This window comes from Microchirus variegatus (assembly GCF_963457635.1).
Source record: "Microchirus variegatus genome assembly, chromosome: 1".
Taxonomy (NCBI): Eukaryota; Metazoa; Chordata; class Actinopteri; order Pleuronectiformes; family Soleidae; genus Microchirus; species Microchirus variegatus.
In genome coordinates this window covers 28,793,222-28,815,486 of record NC_139802.1, presented here as the reverse complement: position 1 = coordinate 28,815,486, position 22,265 = coordinate 28,793,222, and the positions used below count along the sequence as shown (strand labels likewise).

The 22,265-nt window shown below is 40.2% G+C and overlaps 1 protein-coding gene across 1 annotated transcript in view; it reads left to right on the top strand.

Annotated features, from left to right (window-relative positions):
• Positions 1 to 22,265, top strand: part of LOC310934382 (interleukin-1 receptor accessory protein-like 1) — a gene marked incomplete at both ends in the record, with an annotated part of 194,251 nt that overhangs the window by 149,049 nt on the left and 22,937 nt on the right. The window contains one exon of the mRNA XM_083898094.1: positions 18,702 to 18,834. Within this exon, the coding sequence (XP_083754220.1) occupies positions 18,702 to 18,834 (133 nt within the window). The remainder of the gene's footprint in view (positions 1 to 18,701; positions 18,835 to 22,265) is intronic.

Here is a 22,265-nt window from a genome sequence, read left to right as displayed (position 1 = left end):
GCCTTTCCCCCCTGATGTTAGACACTAACATGTGATATGTAGAAATGACTCACTAGAAGTCAAAGATGTGCTTAAAGCCGTCAAACATTATTTTCCTCATCTCTGTTTGTTCTTTCTCCTCTTCCCTATTATTTACAGCTGCCACTCTTATTCCTTTCCTTGGTTTTAACAGTAACACTCAAGAACCTCACAATGAATTGGTGCAGTGCTGGTTTTAGTGCTAAGTTGCTCATTTGTCAGTAATGAGTCTGCACAATGGACTTTCTATATGCAAAAAGCATGTGATTGGTGAAACTGGCATTTTATCTCCTTATTTTACAGCCTGATTCCTGTTTGACAAGGGGAAAATGATTCATGCAAATGCCAGAGAGCTGATTCACTTAACCTCGTACTGAAGAATGAGCAACATTCTCATTTCTTTATAAAGTCAATTCTATAGTCACTTCTGCTGCTCCACCATAACGACGAGCGGCAGGTTTGTATTTCAACCGAGTGTCGACCCAAAGTTGTTTTACAAATTTAACATTCACGTGGATTGATTTTTCTGAAACAGTTTATACATAAATGGAGTAATTCGTTTTATATCCTATCCTATAAATGCAAATGACAACTTAAATGTCACTTTGTGTCTATTAAATATTGTAATAATTAATACCAGGTGTTTAAAGTTTGTATATGAGCCTTGATTAATGGGAGTTATTGGGAAGGGACATGGTGGAAAAATATTTGTGAAATGAACAAAAGATGAAACGGGAGCACAGCAGGAAATTATAATTTCAATTTTTTTTTTAAATACAATCTTTATCAACACCCAGATATGGAACTGTCGGAAATAGTGTATTCCTGTTACAGCTATTAGGTGTGCTTTTATAGATTTAATAACGTGCAGTTCAGTTTTGTTATTACTTGCAGTCAGAATCCCGCCAGGTTCTCTGTAACATCTTCACTTCCAATTACACCAGAGAACGTTTTGGAGTTGCGGTTATCTTTTAGTTTTGGTCTGCCTGTCAGGTCGAAGCGAAATTTCTCCAACAAAGTTTCATCTGCTGACAGAAAGCGTAATTCAAACTTTGTGCTCTTGCAGATAAAATATATGCCCCATACGCAGGATAAGGGATAAATGCTTGGGTTTGGTTTTATTGGATTAAGTAGAGACACAAATGCATCCGTGCGAGGAAACACAAGCCTGAAGGGGAACATACCTGCTCCTTTTCTGCCTCTGCAACACAGACTGTATATTATATGAAAAGTAAACATTTTCTGGTTTGCAAGATGAGTCTAACCAGGGGGCGATACTTTTGGTGCAAAAAGAACTGTAATTAAATAGAAGTCAGGTGGTAAATTAACTTCTATTCTCACTTGATTTATATAACATTGTGAAAGAACGTGCTATTGATACTGTAATTATGCTCCCATTAAGAGGAGAACAGATGATATATAGGGCACCAATGTGATTGACAGCTGGTATTGTCCAGTAGGAGTCTGGTTGCAGTTGTCTGTGAACTTCTGCTGTCAAAACCTCCACCACAAATCCTAAGGCTTTAAAACAAGAGCTGCATGGTTTGAAGAGGCGTACATTGACTTGGATAATCATTGAACTCTTTGAATAGGAAATTTTTCCTGTAATTTAAATGTTCCACAAAATGTATGGATTAAAAATACAAAGTAGAGAGTTTTACACCCGTAAGATTTTACTGCACAGTACAACATTATTCCCAGAGCAGACACATGTGTTATGGAAGCAGAATGTAAAGATAAATGATGTTTAAAGATATTTGTTGCCCGGCTGTTGACTCTCATGCCCCATTTTTACAGCCTCATGACTCCTATCAGCTCACATCAGTGCGTCTGCTCTAAAAATGTATACATGATGTGCACATGTGTGTTTATGGACATGTCCGTGTGTATATATAGACACTGAAAAGTGCAACGACTTTTCAGTTGCCTCGTGGCCCAACAGGCTGCCCCGGCACAGCTGGGGAGGAGGCCAAAGCCATTATTCAGCTATTAAACTGTTATTTGCAGGTGTCACCCTCAGCAGGGGCTATGCTGATGGAGGCGTAAACGCCCTCAAGGTCTAGCACTATACACTCACGCACACACACACAGTCTCCTGGGCTCAGGGCCTGTCCTGTCTCTCCATGGCTTGATGGGGCATAACAAGGGGCCAGTAGGGGGCAGGAGGGTGAGGCAGATCAGGGCATAAGGGTGGCAGCAGGACACCAGAGGACAACAGCACTGAGTTAGCGGGGAGGTTGCACGCCACTCCATTTCACTCGTGATGAATCGCCACGGTTTCTTTTTCCCCTCTGCCTTGTTTCTCCTCCCCTCAGACAGCTGCACGGATTATTAATCGCCCTTCGCATACAGAAAATATGCATGTGGATACATGGACTGCATGATTGTAGTACTGGATGGTGTTTGGTTGTAATTTTCAGCCAATGAACGCAGGTGTGTAAGATCTTATAAAATAAAAAATAAAAAATAATCCTAACAAATGGAACAAATACCACTGTCAAGTTGCATTATGGGAAGTGTAGGATTTCACATTTTTTTAAACCCGAAGAAAAAAACAATCATACACTGTATTGACTGACCATGTTTGACTGTAATACCACAAAAACATTGTTCATCTATACAAAATGAAAAATAACACCAAAATCCTTCTCCGCAAAGCAATGCAACCCTGTTCATTTACATATGTGCACGTTCAGTAGACATTGTTTGGCATATGTTCATATCATTTGAACACTCTTGCTTAAACAGGAGTATTCATGAACTAGTGAGAACTCTTTGTTTCTTGCACCAGTTTAATGAGTCACTTCATCAAAGTGACAGTTAAAGCCGTTCAGGTTCATGGATAGCGGCCTGCGTGAGAAACCACTAACAGTCAACAAAGCTACGTAGATCAGGAGAGGATAAGGATACGTGTCTTCAGACATTTGTTGAACTATTCCTTGTCACGCCTCCAAGATCATGACTTCTCTTCCATTTGGATCAAAAAGAAAAATATCCTAATCCTATTAATAATGAAGCATGGCCTTTGCTTCTATTGATCCAACAGTTATTTGTCCTCTTGGTCAACATTGGTTGATGAGAAACCACCTCGCTGTGAAGTGACAGCTCCAGATGTTTTAGGAAGCAGCTTCACCCATTACCTGCTTCATAAGTTTTGTCCCTCAGGTGTGGCACCTTTCTTTTTCTCACACATCTTCCAACATTTTGACCAAAGAAAGCCAGATATGCACTTTTCTCGAACCCTCGGGGGCTTTAGCTCAGAATAGGAAAGTACGATCCACAGGGAGACAAAATACCTGACTGTGCTTGACTGAGAAATGTGCAAAAAAGAAATCAAACCTTCATCTAAGTTTTATAAACCTAGTGTGTACAAAAGCATGATTTCAGTACATGACAACAATTATTATCCAAATCATCTTCAAAATTCATATAATGTTGTATTGTCCTGTCTTGGAGATAGTCAAAATGCTTTCTCTTTCCTTTGCTAAGATTGTACCCAGTGTAGCTTGACAGAGTCATGGAGAGTCATAAGTGACCAGACTTAGTTGATATGCATGTGAATGTAAAAGAAGCTGAAGCCACTGGACTGATGCCTGACTGCTGTCCCCCCCAGCTACGGGACCTGATGCTGGGGGCCAATCAGACCTCTGGCACAGTAGTTTGACACTATCTCAGAGCCACGCATGGACGTGCATCCTGCCGCTGCTGCCTATATGTATATATGCATTTTTTTATTATCATCATTATTATTATTATTATTATTGTTATAGCAACACCCTGTTTTCACTCAAAAAAGGTAACAGCACTAAAAGAGAACAACACAATGATGATAATTTAAGTTAAAAACAATAAAATTTGCAACTGGAAACTATGTGCGTTTCTAAAAAGCTACTAAAGGAAGGAACAAAGTGCAACAAAGCATTAGGTAATATGTTTTAAAGACAACTCTGTCCAGATTGAATTTATCTTTGTTCTTAGCTTTGTTCTACTTATTTGGTGCAAAAAAGACTAAAAGCTGATTTGCCATTTGGGGTTTTCAAGGTGCTGTGAACGTATTTGATGGCAGATGGATCTGGGATTTAAAAGCGAGGTGAGGTAGAAGGGTATTGTTTGTGTCTGTAGCTCATCCTGTAAATGCCTTTTTTGACATATTTCTATCCATAGCTCAAACTGACTGAGGATCGGAATCCAAAGCCATGACATTAGGTGATTGTTGTTGTTGTCGTTATTCTACCTCTGTTTAGTTCTGGGAACAGAAATTATAAAACATTATTTGTGTGCTGGCTCTCATAAGCAAAACTATCAGACATGTCTGAGGGAGTGTTTCAGTCTATACAGCAGCAGCAGCACGGGCAAGGAGTGACCAGAAGTGTCAAAATACTCAACTGTAATTCATTTATGAAACATTTTATTTTTGTTTTCAGTCATACTTTACATACATACAGTTTCCTAGTATAATGTTGCTGTTGCCTCCATCTATCTTGACATAAAATGACTCAGTTCCTGTCTGCAGCACGGGAATGTCACCAGGCAACACAAGCTCTTAACGCTGCTATACTGAGAAAAACGGAGGGAGTCATGTCGAGCCTGATAGGCTTAATTATCTTGTGTGAACTGTGTGAATTGTCTAAATGTACCAGACATTTGTTGATATTTAAACGTTACAAACTGCAGCTTTACGTCCTGAATAATGATCCATAAACACTCACATCTGTTTTAACCTGCTGCCATTCGGCACCCTTTTGCACTTAATGTAACCACAGTGTTCATAATTAACTGTGCGTTAGACCAGAGGTCTCTTCATATTCAGAGTCAGTCACCTCTTTATGCTTTCCATACTAAGCAGCAAGGAGCCTGTGGGCCTGGACAGAGACAATGTGAGTGTGAAAGGAAGACAGACAATATGTGCTTAGGTGCATGTAAAGCACATGGCTGGGGGTTGCTTTGATGTGCAGTCATCCCCAGGGGTGATATGGGTCTGCACTGATATGGCTCTTCACCACACACATACAAACAAGCTGTGTGCCAGCAGGGCGGCACAGAAACAAAGCAGGGACATTGGCAATAGACCACAAGACTCACAACACCCAAGAGCGAGACATTCAGTCCCAGCAGACGACCTTTAACCTTCCTTTAAATGAGTAATTTTCCTAGGGGGCAGTATCATGTTGTATTACAGAAAAAAAAACATAACAGTGACAAATTTCCTTTTGTTCCTGTGCATCTCTGGACTTGATTTTCCAGCTACCTTATGTGATGATGGGGGTTAAAATCACAAGCAAGACGTCGTCTGTGATATTAAAGCAGCAAGCAGCAAATTGCACATCGAGGCTAATAGAAGAGACAAGGAAACTGCTGCCAGCAGATTTCCTCCAAATCTCCCCAGTAATTCCCCATGAGCCCTGGCATTACTGCCTCACATCCCAGCCTCAAATTAACCCCTTCCACATATGCACACACACATACACTCTCACTCTCTCTCTGGTCTCACAGCAATGCATCTCTGGGATTCAACATGACTACGTAATATTCCAGGTCCAAAAGAAACTCCCATTTTTAAATCTCTACATTTGCAATTCGACTGGTGTCATCATGTCAGTTTTTGAAACAGGAAGTTCAAAGGTGTCACCTTCAACCAGGCTCCAATTTGATGCTGGCAGCTGTCAATCACACTGGTGTCCACTCATCATTTGTTCCTCTAAATGGGATCATAATTTACAAAATAGATGTCATCTTCTACTTCTACTTCTACCACTGACCACAAGTTGGCAGCAGTCTTTCTGCCATTTGAAGAATCATTTATGCATATGATGTAGTTATTTTCACTTTGAGCGTTTTTCTTTTCCATTTATTATTGAGGGAAATGCCAATATATCGCTATATATTGTATTGTCACCTTTGCAAATACATAGCCTCGCTGTTTAGACTCGTCCTTCAAACCGGAAAAAGATGTCCACATTTTATTCAAGCTCTATGGTTTCAAAGATTTGTGCATTGTTCTTATGAAATCTTCAAAGGGGCCTCTCTTTTTTCAAACCCAAAAATGGCTTAATCTCCAAAATAATCTCATTATTATTTTGTTTTGCTCCTTTTCTGAAATTTACCACTGGAAACAGCTGATGACTTGTTTTCTTCCTGTGCCTTTTCTCCACCTCCTCCACTCCTCCGACCTCCAGGTCAATCGACCTCGCTGTGCTTCACCTATGAAAGTGTTTGACCTCAGCATTCAGAGCAGCCATCACTGCTGATTCCACACAAACTTATGGGATCAAGGTCATGAAGAGACTCAGAGACTGGCTCCTTTATGTTGTCAGAGAGGATGGTATCGGTATTAGGCCAGTTTGGAAAGGTTGATCAATGTTTTATGGATACTTTTATTCACTGAACTTATTTTTTAAATTGTCCTTAAATGTTGCCCACAATTCATTTCATATCATTAATATCTCATCCATGCATTAAAGTAAAGTAAATAATATTTTTGATTGTATCTCATGTGGTAATGATTTTATTTAGTTTTAAATCAGTAACACAATCAATATTCAACTGAAGCTTGATCACAAATTAAATTGTAATCACAATGTTTTTGGCTCCAGGTAGAACCTTTTTATAAAGACCTGGAACCCTTTTGGAGGGTTCCACCAAGAACCCTTTAAAAACACTTTATTCAGGAAAGGGGTTTTAAAGGGTTCTCTGGATCAAAATGGTTCTTACTGGAACCATTAGTGTCACCAAGAACCCTTGAAAAACCATTTCTTCAGAAAAAGGTTTTTCAGAAGCAAATGGTTCCAAGAAGAACCGTAGCCCCTGTAGAAAGACCCTTTTGGAACCCTTATTTCTAAGAGTACATGTCAGGAAAAACAGCAATCAGACATTTTACACAAATTCTGCAGCATTAACTATTATGGCTTCTCTCTCAAATTGCTTGCGCTCAAGTTGTATTATTATTATATTGTAGGACACGTTGTTATGAGTATTTTGTATATTTGATGATTTAAAACAATGAAAGATGCTTGTTTTTATTGGTACAAAAATCCAGTTTGGGCAACAATTGGCACACACAGTTATCGTCCCCAGAAGATGAATCCTGATTAGCACTATATTACTTGTACCATAGTACTTTGAATTAAGTGTTAAAACAGCAATACTTGCTGCTAAGTGCTGTGTCTCATTTCCTTGTGTCCCTTTTTTTTTATACTCGACTCTCTTTCAAAGTTTTGATTTATATCATCCTAGAGTCAATTTGTCTAAGTGATGTGAGTGAGGTGAGCCAGCGGCACGAGCAGCTGGGCTGTAAAGTTTAACCACCAGACAGAAGGCTCGCGCAGGATGTTGTTGAACTAAAAAAAACAAAACCGATATTATGAAGTACACACTCTGCGTTTTTAATTTTACTTACTGGCTCTTTATAGATATCAGCACAGAGATGACCAAGATGGAAATAAAATGCCAGAGTGGAGCCCAGAAAAGGAGGAATAACACAAGCGTCCGCTGCCAAGTTTTCCCAAAAATAACATCAGCGTTTCATCCCATCAGTGCATTACTGGACTGAACAGCTGAATATAATGTGATTAATATCATCCATAAACTTCCAGATGAATACAGTCTAAATTAGACCGACACAGATACAAGTCGATCATACTCGTGATGCTGGAGGAAAATATAGAGAAGGATGTTTCTTTAAAGCTGTGGTAAGCACCATTTTTCTGTGGTTATTAGTCAATAACCACTTTTCATGCATCAGGAATTGCAAAGTGTAGGAAGGGCGACAGGCGAGATTAACTCACTATCGGAGGGGGGAAAAGGGAGAGTAGGTATAGTTAAATTTAATCAGTGCATGCGAGGAAGTCATCAGTATGCTGCTTGTGTACCTACCCCTGACACACACACACACACACACACACACACACTTAAGCACACAAGATGCACAAGGTTGGCCATCGAGATGGACAGATAACAGAGTAATGCAATCATGTAAACTCTCCATCACTCTCATAGAGTCCGGCATTCCCGCTTCTCACACGCACACTTGTTGTAACACTGCACTGACCTCACATATTCCTGGACCCTCCTCTTTATTTGCACGTGGTTTTCACTTAGATTAGATTTGTATTTACACACTACTGTTGTTTTCTCTGGTGTAATACACTATCACTTTATTTAACGTCATGCTATAATTTATATCTGAAAAAAGTCTAGAATTCATGAATATCAGTGTCCTCAAAGTAAATCTTTTTTTTATCATTCATTTTGCTCTCACTGCCGCAGGTGAACTGATTACATGAGCTTGAGCGGAGTATATGATATATTTCAACATTTTCTGATCTTATTTAAATTGCTGATAGTTTCGGTTATGTCTGATCACATGGTGGATTTTTGGAGCGCTGCTTTAAGTTGGTACTGTGGGGAAGCTGCCAGTTTTAACACTAGATGAAGGCAATAAGCCCACAAGCAGATTATTAAAGGTATTTGTGTTTTTTGGTGAGGAAATGCAGTGCTGAAGTGTGAGCAGCACATCGCTGCAGTAGTTTCTTGCCATTTTTTTTGCTCTGTGTGATTGATATTCTTGTCTGACTGTGCCATGTCTGCATCTCTACTATAATACGTTAGGTTAAAGGTCTCGCATCCATGACTGTGTATTAGAAAAGCACACAACATCCACAAAATTGCATTTGTGTGGTATTTAGAGCTTGATATATACCATGAAATATGGATGTATACTAAAGGAACAGTGCATGATTGATAGATCAGCACTTGGACTCTTGAATTTATGCACACACCATGATATCCACGCTTTAAAATGTTTTCCGGCATAAGGTCATAATTTATCTTGCCTCCTGTTACTTCCTCTTCTCCCTCCCTCTCAACTCTTGATAGCATTGCTTGTAATTTATTGTATTGTTTTTAATTAAGTGGATGGCAAGCAGGTTTACGTGCCCGGCACTTCCAAGACACACTCTTTCTTATCTGGTTTCTAAATTCAGCACACACCTACTGTAAAGTGGGACTATAAAGCTAAATACTTCCCAAACTGCACTGAACAGTTAGGCAAATGTCACCTTTAGAGGGGAGGAGTGGCGACAATAAAGTGACGGCTGGATACTCGTGAAAATAAACTTCACAGACATCTGAGACGTCACAGATTCACAGCTGCCGCAGTCTGGCTGGTGTATTCTCAGCCTGGCATTGAGGAGGATCAGAGAGGAAACAGCCTTGAATTGCAGAGATGCCTGTCCTGATAAAGAAAAGAACTTTAAATTAAAAGTGAGTCACAACAGGCTCACTGTAGCAGTGCTCTTCATGTCTTATGAAATGAGAGTCCACAGAGAGCCATTTCAGAGCAGAAATGGGTGTTTGTTTGTTTTTTTATTTATGTTCTGCAAACCAATAGAAATGTTATATGATGAAAAAATGTTATGCCATAACCGTTAAATTTATAAAGTTAAGGATCAGGGTGGTTTCTGAGCCCAGGAAAATGATTACTTTCCAAGTGATGTTGCACAGGAGACCAATATTCCATGACTTTTCATATAAAATGCAAATGTTAACTATCTATTTTATGGGGATATTGAAAGCACAATAATTTGAATTTCTGCTGCAATTTCAAACATTGCAGACAATGCTTATTTCCAACACTGGCCTGTTCATGTAACACAGCGAGTAAGACATCCACCAAACAGCAGGGAATATTTTGAGATCAAACACTTGCAGATTTGCTGCATATTGTTGTGGTGTAATGAGGTCATCCTGGTGAGAGGATGTTGATGCTTTGAGGAAAGAATATCATCCTTTTTTTTCAACCCTAAACCTAAATTTAACCATATTCACAACCAGTATGTGGTCGAGGTTTAGTTCATCTTAGTTGAGAACCATGACCTCACTGTTATCTGTGGTTTCCAAAAGTGACTGTGTGGCATGATCCAAAAATAATGCTCAGTCTTTGTGTTTGTGGTCAACCCCCAATCCAGAGTACGGTCACTTCTTAATCAATCAGATTATCCACGGTTCAAACTGTGATGTATGTGTGAATAATCACAGGGTGAGTGATTGACTGGTGTTAAATGTGATTGCCCTCTATATCAGGTCATTGGAGAGTATACGCCTCAAAGGTTATTTGTTATAAGATTGTATTCAGATTAAGATTTGACATTCAGCAACACAGCCCGATGACCTTCCTCCATTTACAACGTTAAAATCCTTTATTTTGCAAAGGACGCAATTTAACCAGTCGTGTCAGTTCCCTCTCGGAGAATTCATGTAAATTTCTTTGGCAGCAGATATTCTCTTTTCACAGGGACGATTGTGTCAGTATTATGGTAATTTGTCAAGATGGATGCATGTCGCAGTTTTCACGTGTTTTCACTCCATGCTGTTGACAGTTGTGTCCAAAATATTGAATGAATGAATTAACTGACTTGCACATGTCCATGCAGATTGGAAGAACAACGTCATAGGTGGTGTAACTCACTCCTGATATCTCCCCACACCACACGCTTGCTTCCACAAAGGCAGGACTCTCACACTGTGTTTTTTTGTGTGAGTGTGTGAACATGACAGACAAGAAGAAAGCAGCAGGACACTGTGCAGATGATGTCTGCTCTCACCAGAGTGTAAACCTTTCCCACAGCATCCTTCCTGCAGAGTCTCTTTCTTTCCTCGTGGCTTTTCTGCTACAATCCCATTGTCTGTCGTGTTCTGACTGGGCACTCACTTCACAAACCTGCTCTTGTACAAAGCTTTCTCGAGGCGATGCTGCAAGACAGGAGGGAGAAGAAGGATAGGTGAGGGAGGAGGACAAATGTGGAAATCTGAAACACCCATTCACAGTCATTGGCTACTCTAAACACCAATCGGTATAGCAACAAGACCCTCCCCCACAGCCCGTTTGAACCAGAAATATCTAAATATGTGGATTTGAATGAGAATGTAGTGCTCCGAGAGCCTTTAAAGGACTTTTAAGACAACACATTAGTAGGACAGTACAGATAGGTTATATGGATGCCCTTCTCAATGTTTTAAAAAAGGAAATAATTACATAACATTCCAAACTGAACCGAGCTGTAAGACTTGGTGGAAGCAGGGCTCAATAGACTAATTTTAGGGCTTGAAGGAAAGCCATATATCAGCGCTCAAATATTTTGTATGAATTAAATCCGCATGTTATTTTCAGAGAGCGGTGTCTTACTTCATGTTCAGTATTTCTTCCACTTGAAGTCAGCAGTCCCTGAATGTAAACTTACTTCTCTACTTGCTCACTGCCTCAGGAGAAACGTGATGCAATGATTTCCAAACCCCCGCTAACACTCTCCCTCCTGCCATCCTCCTGCATCCAGATTTGAGACGATACCTTAGAGCAGCTTTGCCTCAAGACCTGCTCCGCTAGTCATTCACTTCACACCGCTGCCTCAGTTAAGGAGCTGTCTTTGTTCATTCAGCTCACGTGCGCCGTAGAAATCCAACATTGTGTCTCCTGAAACACCAGGAACAGCATCTATGGTCCCATCCTCTCTGCTGTGTCCTGTTTTCATTACACAGACTCCCCAGGAGAGGTTATAGATATAGCACCATTCGCTTTCTCTCTGCTCACCACTCTTTTCTTTTCTTCTCTTGCTCACTGAGCACAATAAGCTTTCGTGATCTTACCTGGTGAGTTGGCTTCACTGGACCGTTTAGAGACTGAATCTTTTCACTGATGGCTTAGGAGATGAAGGCCACAACTCCAACAAGGTACCATCAATCAATGAACCCTTGGACATGAGGACAGCTGGTGTCTTTTTACGATGATGGAAAAGTTCTGTAGCTATTTGAACATAGCGATGCTGCCTGTGCACAAAGCCAGACCCATAATGACACAAACCGCGAAAAAGTCCTGACCTCAAGTCCATCTAACCCAAACTGGAGCAGTAAAGCCAGACCTTATCACCCAACACCGGTGTCTGATTCTCTTTTTGGCTCTGAAAGCGACAGGCTCTCAAAGCCTCTGCAGATGAGTGGCAGCAAATAAACATCACTGTAATGTTACCCATTGAAGCACTGAGTTTAGTTATGGTCTATTCTAAATGGACCATAGTTTACAAAATGGATGTGATGCTTGATTGACGAAGACCTGAAACTTAAGACTTTAAAACCCCTCAAGAAAATGTTCAGTGAAGTCAAGTGAGAAATAGGCTTTTTTTTCAAATAGAGTTACTTCTATGTCCATAACTCATAGTCGGTCTATGATTAATACCCATACATTTGGAGACAAATGTTTAACAGTCACCTAAAGCTTTATTGTCTCTATATACGATCTGCATTTCCACACGGTCACCGTCCCAAAACTGATCACCTCGGAGGATGCAGAGACACTTGGAGGCTCACAAATGTTGAATGACAATGCTGTGACAAAGCATGTCAGGTGAGGTTAAAGTGAGTGACTGCTTGTGGTTGTCTTTCCGTCTGGGCCTTTAAATCACAGAGCAGGCCTTCCATCACGCAAGACTGCCCTGGAAAACCTGACAAATCGTTGTGCCTTCGACTTATTTTTTTGTTTCTGACACTGTGTGTATTGTACCAGGTCATTTGCTATAATTTGTGGTTTATTTACATCAGGTTTTTAAGTGGGCGTGTCTTTGACCTGTTATTTGCGTGTGTTGGTGTGAGTAACACAATTCTTCCCCGCTGTAATTTGTCACGAATGAGCCACACTGGAGATGGAAATAGCGTTTGATTGATTTGGCAGCTGCTGAGAGTCAGCTCTGCAATTGCCGTGAGTCATAACATCTCATCATTAACAAGTAAATTCAAGACTGTAAGGCTGGATAGAAGTTTTTTTGAGCAAAATAACCCTGGTCTCAAAGGATTGCATTTTAGACTGCAGTTATGCAGCACACCAGAGCAAATATCTGTTATTGTTTGGAGTTAGGAAATCAAGAAAGCTGCCGTTGAGGCCACATCTATACTATTACGTGCTGGGTGTTTTTTTGTTTTTGTGTTTTTTTGATATGCCTGTCATCCACACTATCCTGGCGTTTTACAGCCCCAAAAATGGAGAAAGTTGAAAACACTGCTGGCTCTGCGTTCTAGTATGGATAAGTGAAAATGACGCTCTCTGGTAATGGCGTAGTTACCCACGTTCACTTACTGCTTGGTTTCTATTGGTCACAAATCGGCTGTTTCCATTAAGACTGACAAACTGACTTTCACTTTCACACAAAAATCTTTCTGAAACAGACAGAATCAACTTCCTGTTTCCACCAGCATGATCAATGTATATGTTTTTAAGAGTATTAGTCAGGATGCAGATCATTTTTTTTTTTAAAAAATGGTATGTATGGATGTAGCCTGAATATCATTGTTTTCCTCATCTCAACATTATAGAATGTAGCTTTTGTTTCCCGCTCTATCATATCTTCCATTTTCCCTGGGTCTCTTGTCCTCCATTAGTATCAGACGACTTGATGCTGCTCAGGGATTCGCTGCACGGCTTCTTCCTTTTAGGTTAAGCTGAACAGGAGTCCCCCTTCCTGCACCAAAGCCCTGTGAGTGTTCAGGTCCTGTTGGTATCCAAGCCCTGCTTTCTCACTGTGAGGGAACAACAGCATAAGCATTTCAGAGATTATTTTTTTGCTATGCTTTAACACTTTCTGCACAAACATAAAGTGGTAGGCTCTTTTGAAAAGGTAAGAAATGAACAAAAAGACAACAACCAGACAATCCAGACAACAACCGATGGGCACAGTAAACATTTACATTCTAATGCATCACAAACCCAATAGTGAATGTATTATCTGCTTTAAATCTAATGTGGCAGTTGCTCCCTAAATGTGATGCTTGTCTAATTGTGCTCTCACCTTTTTCACATCTTTCCATGTGGCATTTATCTAATGTTTTGTGAATTTCCCTCGTGTTTCATTGTTGTCTAATGAGCCTTTCATCAGGAGAAATCAACTGTGACTCTTTGTCCAAGACTTTAAGCAACACAAGGTTTTACCATTGGCTATTATTCTCCAGCTACAAGAATAGGTGCCATTTTTGTGCTAAAGAACATTGCATTATGGGAACATCAATGCAAAGTGTGGGTGTTGATCTTTCCAAATGTCATGCTCTAATCCACAATGCTCAAATTGGACTTGTAATTCAACCGACCCCCCCACCCCAGCTTTGTTTGTTCCCCCACACACGTTATTCAACAGCGCTACCTTATTTAATTTCCAGACATGGCTTGTTCCTGGCAAAAGTAACATAGAGCAGAAAAAAATATAAATTCACAATGCATCATTGAGCATTTCCTATCATGATTGCCATGTGTTAACTTGTTTAGACAATTCAGAAAAAGTGTTTGAACATTGTATTGTGTCTTATATCTGCTTTACCTGCATTAATTAAGGGGAATATGGCGGTAGCAGTTTGCCTGCTTAGCCATAATGAGGTGCAATGCCAAATATGAAAAACAGGAGATTGACCATACACAAGGGAGACGCAGCTAAATGAATACTGAACACCGCAGAGTCGATGGCTGCCTTGAAATTTATGATTGGAGAGGCATGGGCTGTAATAAACAAAGCAAAATGAATGCTGAACAGAGACACAATTAAACCACCACATCTGGCAACGCAATGTGAACGGGTGCTCAGCCACTGCAATTAGTGGTGTTAACCTTTCACTGTCTGGTTTCACTGGAGCAAATGATCAAATATTTCCAGGAACTGATCTGGGAAACATTCACTCGCCATCTACAGTCATGAAATCTACTGATTTTAATTCCTGGGCTATTTCTCAGTCGAGATCAGTTGCTCAGTATCCTTCTGATCATTAACCATAAGGCAAATCTAAAAGTGCTTTTATGTGAAGCCCAGGCTCTTGCATTAAAGGCAGGACTAATTAAATAGTGGCAAGGATATTATAGAAGTGGCAGGAGTGTCATTCTAACTTTAATGTGATTTTTATTTTTTTTTTATATGGTCTTGCTTGAAAAGCTCTGGCTATTTATCTTGTCCTAATCAGAAAGAGGGAGTTGTTGACTCGAATGTCTTAGATATGACACAGCACTCTCACACACACGTGTTCCTTTATCTCATGACAGTGGTCGGGCCTGACGCCTGATGCTTAAGGCAGCTTTAGGAAGTTATTAGAGCAGCGTCTGTCATAGCCAACTCTGTTGGTGTTGCTAAATGGCAACATGATGTCCCATTTGCAGGCAACGGGGAGAACAGCCCTGCCCGAGAGCTCCGATTGATCTGTGTATAGCTTTGGCTTAAACACATACTGTATAATGTGATTTGATTGGCTGGTGCTCATTAGAAAGTTGAGCATTTCTTAAATTCTTAAAGTTGAAGCCTCCACCAAGTATGTGTGAGTGCGTACTGGGCGTGTCAGTTATAGTTACATCTCAAATTAGGAAAGAAACCAAAGGAGAAACAAAATCTCTTTTAAATAGATCCTCTGATCTCCTTAGCTTTTTTTTTTACTCAAAAATTGTATCTCATTTTGATAGCAGTAAAAGGTGTTTGTGGTGCGTTTCACTGTCTGTGTTTACATTTAACTGTAAAAGTACTTGACTTTTGGAAGTTTGAGTCATTTTTGGAGAGGTATAAGTCTGGAATTAAGGTTTTATTTTGTTTGCCTTGGTCAAAATGGTTAGGGTCACAGATACAGTATCGCCACTAGGCCACTTAAGTAGTTATGTATCTATCAAAAATACCCCACAGTTTTCCCCATCTGACTGGGTTTGGTCCAAATTTATTTATGTATTTTATTTTTCAATGTCTTTCAACCATTGGCATCGATCGATGTCTTATAACAAACAATCGGTGAGTTCAAAGTGTGCCTTTCTCGTGCAGCACTATTTTTCATTAATCGCCATGCTCACTAAAAACATTCAACATGAAGCTATTACATGTACATGTGTATGCTAGTTAGCAAATGCCTCCCAAAAGATATGAAATGTTTTCTCTGAAATATTTTTCCCTCTAGCTGCAGGGTTTAATTTATTCATCATTGTAAAGACAGAGTGGCGAGAGTGACAGGTTTTCCTATTTCAGAGCTGCCGTGTTTTGATCTGAGAGGGAATTGCTGACATGGATGGTGCACACACTGCTTGTGGATGTACTGATGTGTAATCTATGTAATCTTCGGTGCACAAGGGTGATATGATGGTTTCTTCACTCTGTGGGAAATCTTTCAGTCCTCCACGAAGAACAGTTTGTTCTCTCCCACATGATTTGCTCCTCTGTCTCCGTCGTGGGTTTTTCCTCACTCTCATCATCACTGACATACACATCACTCTCTTATCGCTGTCACTTTGCACACATATGCAGAAATGCATACATGCCTGTTGTCACTGTCTGTTTCTGCCTGCTCTGCGGGGTTTCATGGTTTTATAGACTCCAATCTGTCTGCTCAGCCACAGGAATCTTTATTGCCGTCTCCGTCCTGCACCCACCGTGACAGAGAGAGAGAGATTCTGTAGAGGCGCAGGGAGATAAGAGTGGGGAGACGGTCACATTAGGACTCACTTTACCCCCCTGACCAAGACCACAGGTTGGGATTAGACTGTTAGAATCTTTGTGCTTAAATCTCTGCAAGGCTCTTTGTGCCATCGTGTGGGGAATAACATGAAGCCATATGCAGGGAGAGCTCATCTGAATAAGTCTTGGAGAGTGGCAGTAGTGGAGCTGTCAATGGTACAATACCACATGCTGTTTGGATCAACGGGTGATGCCTCTTGACATCAAAGGTGCAACACAAAAGGTTCCGTGTTCCCTTTTGCTGTTGTCTGCACCTGTCAAAATGCTTCTTTTCGTTTCTGTTTTTGTTTTAGCCGTTCCTCCTGCACAGTGCAGTCTTCCTGCACTGCAACACCACAGAGACCCCTGGTGGAATTTGGAAGCATAGCAATATATGAATATACATTTGTGGCAGCTCCAGGATAAATCTCAGATGGTTTTCTGGAATTTGTGATTTTCTCCTTGGAGAATTCTGAAATTATTTTTCTCGAAGCATTTATTCTGTTTTGTTTTTGTAGTCTTTGAGGGTTGTTGTTTGTCTTTGTGGTGATATTATGGAAAAAAGTTGCATTTTTACTGAAATAATTGATTGTTGATACCTTAACCTTTAATTAACTTAAGTTACCTTAATCCTAAAGCAGGTCTTCACCTCAAAATGATAAGAGGAGGAGTAAAACCCATAAGACTGTGTAAACAAATACTATGTCCCCAAAACAGGAGTGAAACCTACAAATAACACACAGACCTTATCACTGCTAAGTGTGGATTTTTTGTTTGTTTGTTAGTTCTTTGTTTGGCTGGGGGTTTTTCTCGTGAGACAAAATTTAAAACCGTTCCCCAACTTGGGGCCTTTTTTCACATCTCCAAGCTGGATTTTCTGTGTTAGCGCTTTCGCTATCATCTGAGCACACTAGACTTGACCAGAGGGCCAAATTAGAGCAGGCCTTGGTGAAATAAAATGCCCATTATCTCTGAACTAGCAAGTATCCAATTATACACCAGAGTTATCTCTCATCTCACAGACTTCTGATTCCTCGCCACAGGGCCAATGAGAAAGGAAGAGTGTTAATGAAGAGCTGTGCAATACCCTTTTTTTTGCCTTCCTAGATGCAAAAGTGGTGGAGCCTTGTTGATTTTCAGGAGATCAGAGTCGTTTTCCCCCAGCTTCAAATGATGTGGTTCTTTTTGTTTAACTCCAGTTGAGGCTGCACAGAACACACACTCATTGGTTTAACACCAGCTGCTGCATGTGCAAGTGTGAACAAGATGTGCCACAAACCGTGAGAAAAAGCAAGTTTTAAAGGGGTTTATCTTGCATAGGAGGGTTAGGGTTGATGGTTGCAGGTGGTGAATCAGCAGTTCTCCGAGTTCAGTCTTGAAATTCGCAGTGGATCGACACTCTAACACACCTGTCTGTGGCTTTCTCTTTCTAGTGTTAACAATTTTAATTTTTAACATGTTGATTTTTATTCAGTTGTTCAAATGTCAAAGCAAAACTGATTTACTGTATCTCAGAATTAGTTAGGATTCAGTTATGAACCCTTCAACTGCCATTAGAAAATTTGGGTTATGGGATTTCAATTAGCAAACATTGACCTTTGCTGTAAAACATCCTTTATCTTATTGTCATGTGATGCTACAAGACTACAAGGACAATTGTGTTCATAATGTGCAATGGAAACTCCAGCTAATGATGTAGAGAACAGGGTGGATAAGCAAGATTTGTGTTATAGGATGTGTAAATACTTTTTTTTTCGTGAAAATCACTTGGAATGTCTGCAGTCATTTTGTTTTTAAGTAGCTGAAGCCTGACTATAAGTGTCTGACTTAAGCTACTGCCAGTGTGAGTACAAAAGCCTTTAACGAGGCACAGAAGTGTTGAGAATGTGTATGAGGGTTCAAGAGAGTGTTTTAAAGTTTACCCTCAGAGAATTTAAAGTGGGCTTGCGATGGTTTCTGATGGTGACCCTGCAGTTTGTAGAGGGACTGCTTGAAGATCTGTGGTACTTAGGAACGCTGTTATGAAAGAAAAAGCAAGGGTTAGATAATAGCATGTACATGTAAGGCTGGGTGTTCAAACCTGAGGTTTGCTGGACTGGTTAATTTAAACCAAAACATGTCATACACTGATTTATGTTGAGATAATGCTGGCGTTTTGTGCAAGTGTTGTCTCATATCTTGTCTCCTTTCTCTCTCTAGGAAGTCCCGTCAACCTGACTTGCCGAGCGTTCTTTGGATACAGCGGAGATGTCAGTCCGCTTATCTACTGGATGAAGGGGGAGAAGTTCATCGAGGATCTGGATGAGGAGAGGGTTCAGGAGAGCGACCTCAAGTAAGAACATCAGACTAGTTACTGTACTAATCACTATGATGACTATCTATTTATGAAGCAAACTGTGTCTGTGACGGGCATATCTCGCTGACCGTTAGTCAGATCGACCTAAGATTTTGTATATGGGATGAACGTGGCCCGATTGTGTGCATCCTTGATTTTTTTTTTGAGTAATTTTCATTTTTGCGGATTTATCACGTAACACCAGGCAGGGGCACTGTCCCCCCCCCCCAGGCTACTTTTAAAACAATGCATCTGCAAGCACTGTGTCAAAGAAATATGTGTTTGTTGTACATACATCTAGTACAAGCTCATAACTTTAAGGACTGATGACTGATATTTTGTTGTGACAAAAAAATAGTTTTACCGTGAGTGAGTGTTTTAAAAATGCATGGATGTGGCCACAATGGACGCAGTTCTACAGGTCACGAATAGCCTGCTGCTCTCTTCATATTGGTGAAATACCCTACGATAATGTAGACAGTAGCCTACTGGTAACAAACGATGTTTGTTAATGTATAGACGCGTGTCATAGCCTAGCCTGACAGTTTTAATTAGCGCCAAACAGCTCGACAGTTGAAGATTTTTGAATTCATTTATATAGGAAGTGTATCGCAGCACTTCACTGTTTCTAAGGGGACAAGTTTTCAGGGGAGCTCCACCCCGTGTCTAATTGTGTGGATCGGTGCATCAGTCTCACTTTAGTGATCATCACATCAGGACTTTGTATAGTAACATAGTAAACAAGAGTACACCTCTTTGTACATCCAACCTTTACACACAGCCTCATTTGGCCATAACTGAAAAATCTTTTTTAGCTCCCTCTATAGGAATACATACTTCCTACGGGCACTGCACAAGTTTAGTTAATCACTGAGTAGTCAAACTCACAATAAAACAGGGTGCAATATCCAAAATCAGGAAATTAGATAATTTGATCAAGATAAAATGTGTCAGAACTGCATTATGATGAAATTCTGCAGTGCTTTTGGAATTCAACTGCCAAAAAAACTCAGTCATCCCAATAATCAATCATATATAACAATATCTGTTTAAAAAAAAATAAAAAATCTCATCGTTATTTTTTGACCATGTCATACAGCTCTACATCATACCAGTGCTGGTTTTGAGTTAATGATTGTTAGGATTTATGCCTAAAATATATCCCTGAGTGAAACCCAGTGTTACAAATTACAACCACCAAAATGACAATTCAAATAAATCAACATTGTCTTAAACAGATTCAATAAAAAACTATAATTATAATCGTCATTAAGAGAGGATTTATTGCAGGGCTGTGCTGCATTAGTCTTTAGCTGGCTGCACCCTCTAAAGTGGCAATTGCGTGTAGAAGGAAATAGAATTAGCAGAGTTAACGTCGGATTCTCTCAAACTGGTTCATATTCGAGCCGAACTCGCACAACACATCACTAATTCATGAGCTAATTGATCGCAAACTAGTAAACACCTCTTTAAACCCAGTCACCACAAGTGTGCGACCGCAACTCAACAAACGGAGAAGTAAAGGAGCCTTTCACTGTCGAGCGTCAACTTAAATGGTATTCATGAATGCTTCATGTCACTGTTTAATAATGCAAACAGCTATGCATTCTTTATCATGCACAATATATATGCACAGTTCAGCCATTGCTCCATCACTGATCAGCTATCACTTTGTGCTGAAATATAAACGGGGGACGTGAAGAGCACTTGGAAACTCCACTCTCCGTGTCGGCCCCGTTTTTTTTCCATTTGGGTGACCTTCATCTTTTTGGCTCACACTCATCACAGGAAACAGTGCAGTGTTTACTCCAAAAAGCAGGTAGAAACCGACAGCCAAGCAAACACACACACACACACTGCCTGAAGCTGGGTGACCATCTAATTGGCTGGGAGGAGGAGCTCTCCTTGATTTAGATGTTTGTTGTTCGGTGTAAGTTCAGTGGAACATGAAAGTCATTGTCAAATTTAAAATGAAACAAACATTGATGAGGAATTATTTTATTAGTCTGCCGACAGCATCAGCACATTTACAAGGTCAGCACACAAACTTGTAAGGAACCTCAGCATCTGGGGATGTTTTAAAGTTAAGTTTCATCTACGTCAGTGTTCCGGAGGCTTTGTAAATGGTCCCTGTTTTTACAGAAGACAGACGTTTTCTACACTTCTTAGAAATAAAAGTGCTCTTCAGGTAGAACCTTCCACGTGGAACCCTTTTGGAGGGTTTAAAGGGTTCTCTGGATCAAAATGGTTCTTACTGGAACCATTTGTGTTACCAAAAACCCTTGAAAAAGAGTACATTTGAGCATGATATAAATTTTCTGACTTTTTTGCCAGTTTAGCTATTATGATTTTGAATAGGTAAACTTGACACTTCCCAGATACCCAGGTTATATAAATGAATTATATGTCATTAATCTTGTGCAAGATGCTGGACAGTTTTTGCAAATGTATTTGGTGACCCCAAAAACATCTCCTGTGACCCAGTCTTTGGGAGTGACTGATCTACAAGAAAGACAAATTCATGATTTTTAGCCCATAGGAGACAGAAGTCAAAGTTTAAATGCATAACTTTAAAAAGAAATGCTGTTTTATCTGTTGAAACTGCAAACATACTGCATTTCCTGTGACTGCATTACTTCATTAAAAGCCACCTAGTATCAACAAAAGGCTTTTATTTTGAAGCAGCAACTGTGAGAACAGTGAAGTTCAGTAACAGTAGTGTTAACATCAAGGTACTGTAAATAATTTATTAAAATAAAAACACTGTGAGTCATAGTATAAGAATAATTTATTCAACACGCATCTCTCACCCTTTCATATCCCGCATACCTCCCATCTTTTGAAGCAGCACTCATTCACTCAGAAAATCCCCTGTTGTCGACAAATGGCATCTAATGAAAAGGTTAACTGTAAACAGCATGACAAGGCCGCGAGGAGAGTTAGTGGCCCAGCCTGTGACCTGGCATTTCAAGATGTCTCTGTTAGCCCGCTAGCACACTTCATCCAGCTCCCAGAGCCGCTCTCTGTTATGAAGGACACCAGGCCAATTAGTGCCTGGAGGGTTTAGGTGGGTGGTGGTGGGAGCATGTGAGGGGGAAGTGGGAAGGCGGTATGGTAATGATGAGAGAGCGGGAATAAAAACAGAGGATAGAGACCCTGCTTTCATATTCTCAAATGAGGTAACAAGTCATGAGATCATCACAACGACCCTGAGCTGCTTTATGTTTCTACTGTATGTGTGCAAGTGAAGAACACACTATATATGTATACAAGTGTTTATTTTTGTGGTGTGCCACCGCATGATACCATCTTCCCTGGTGTGTTTTTATTTATTTTATTTTTTGTTCCCATTTGAACACGCACCACTTCAATCCCTTTTCCCCGACATCATTCCCGTGAGCTTTTTAGCTTTGAAATGGAAATTAATC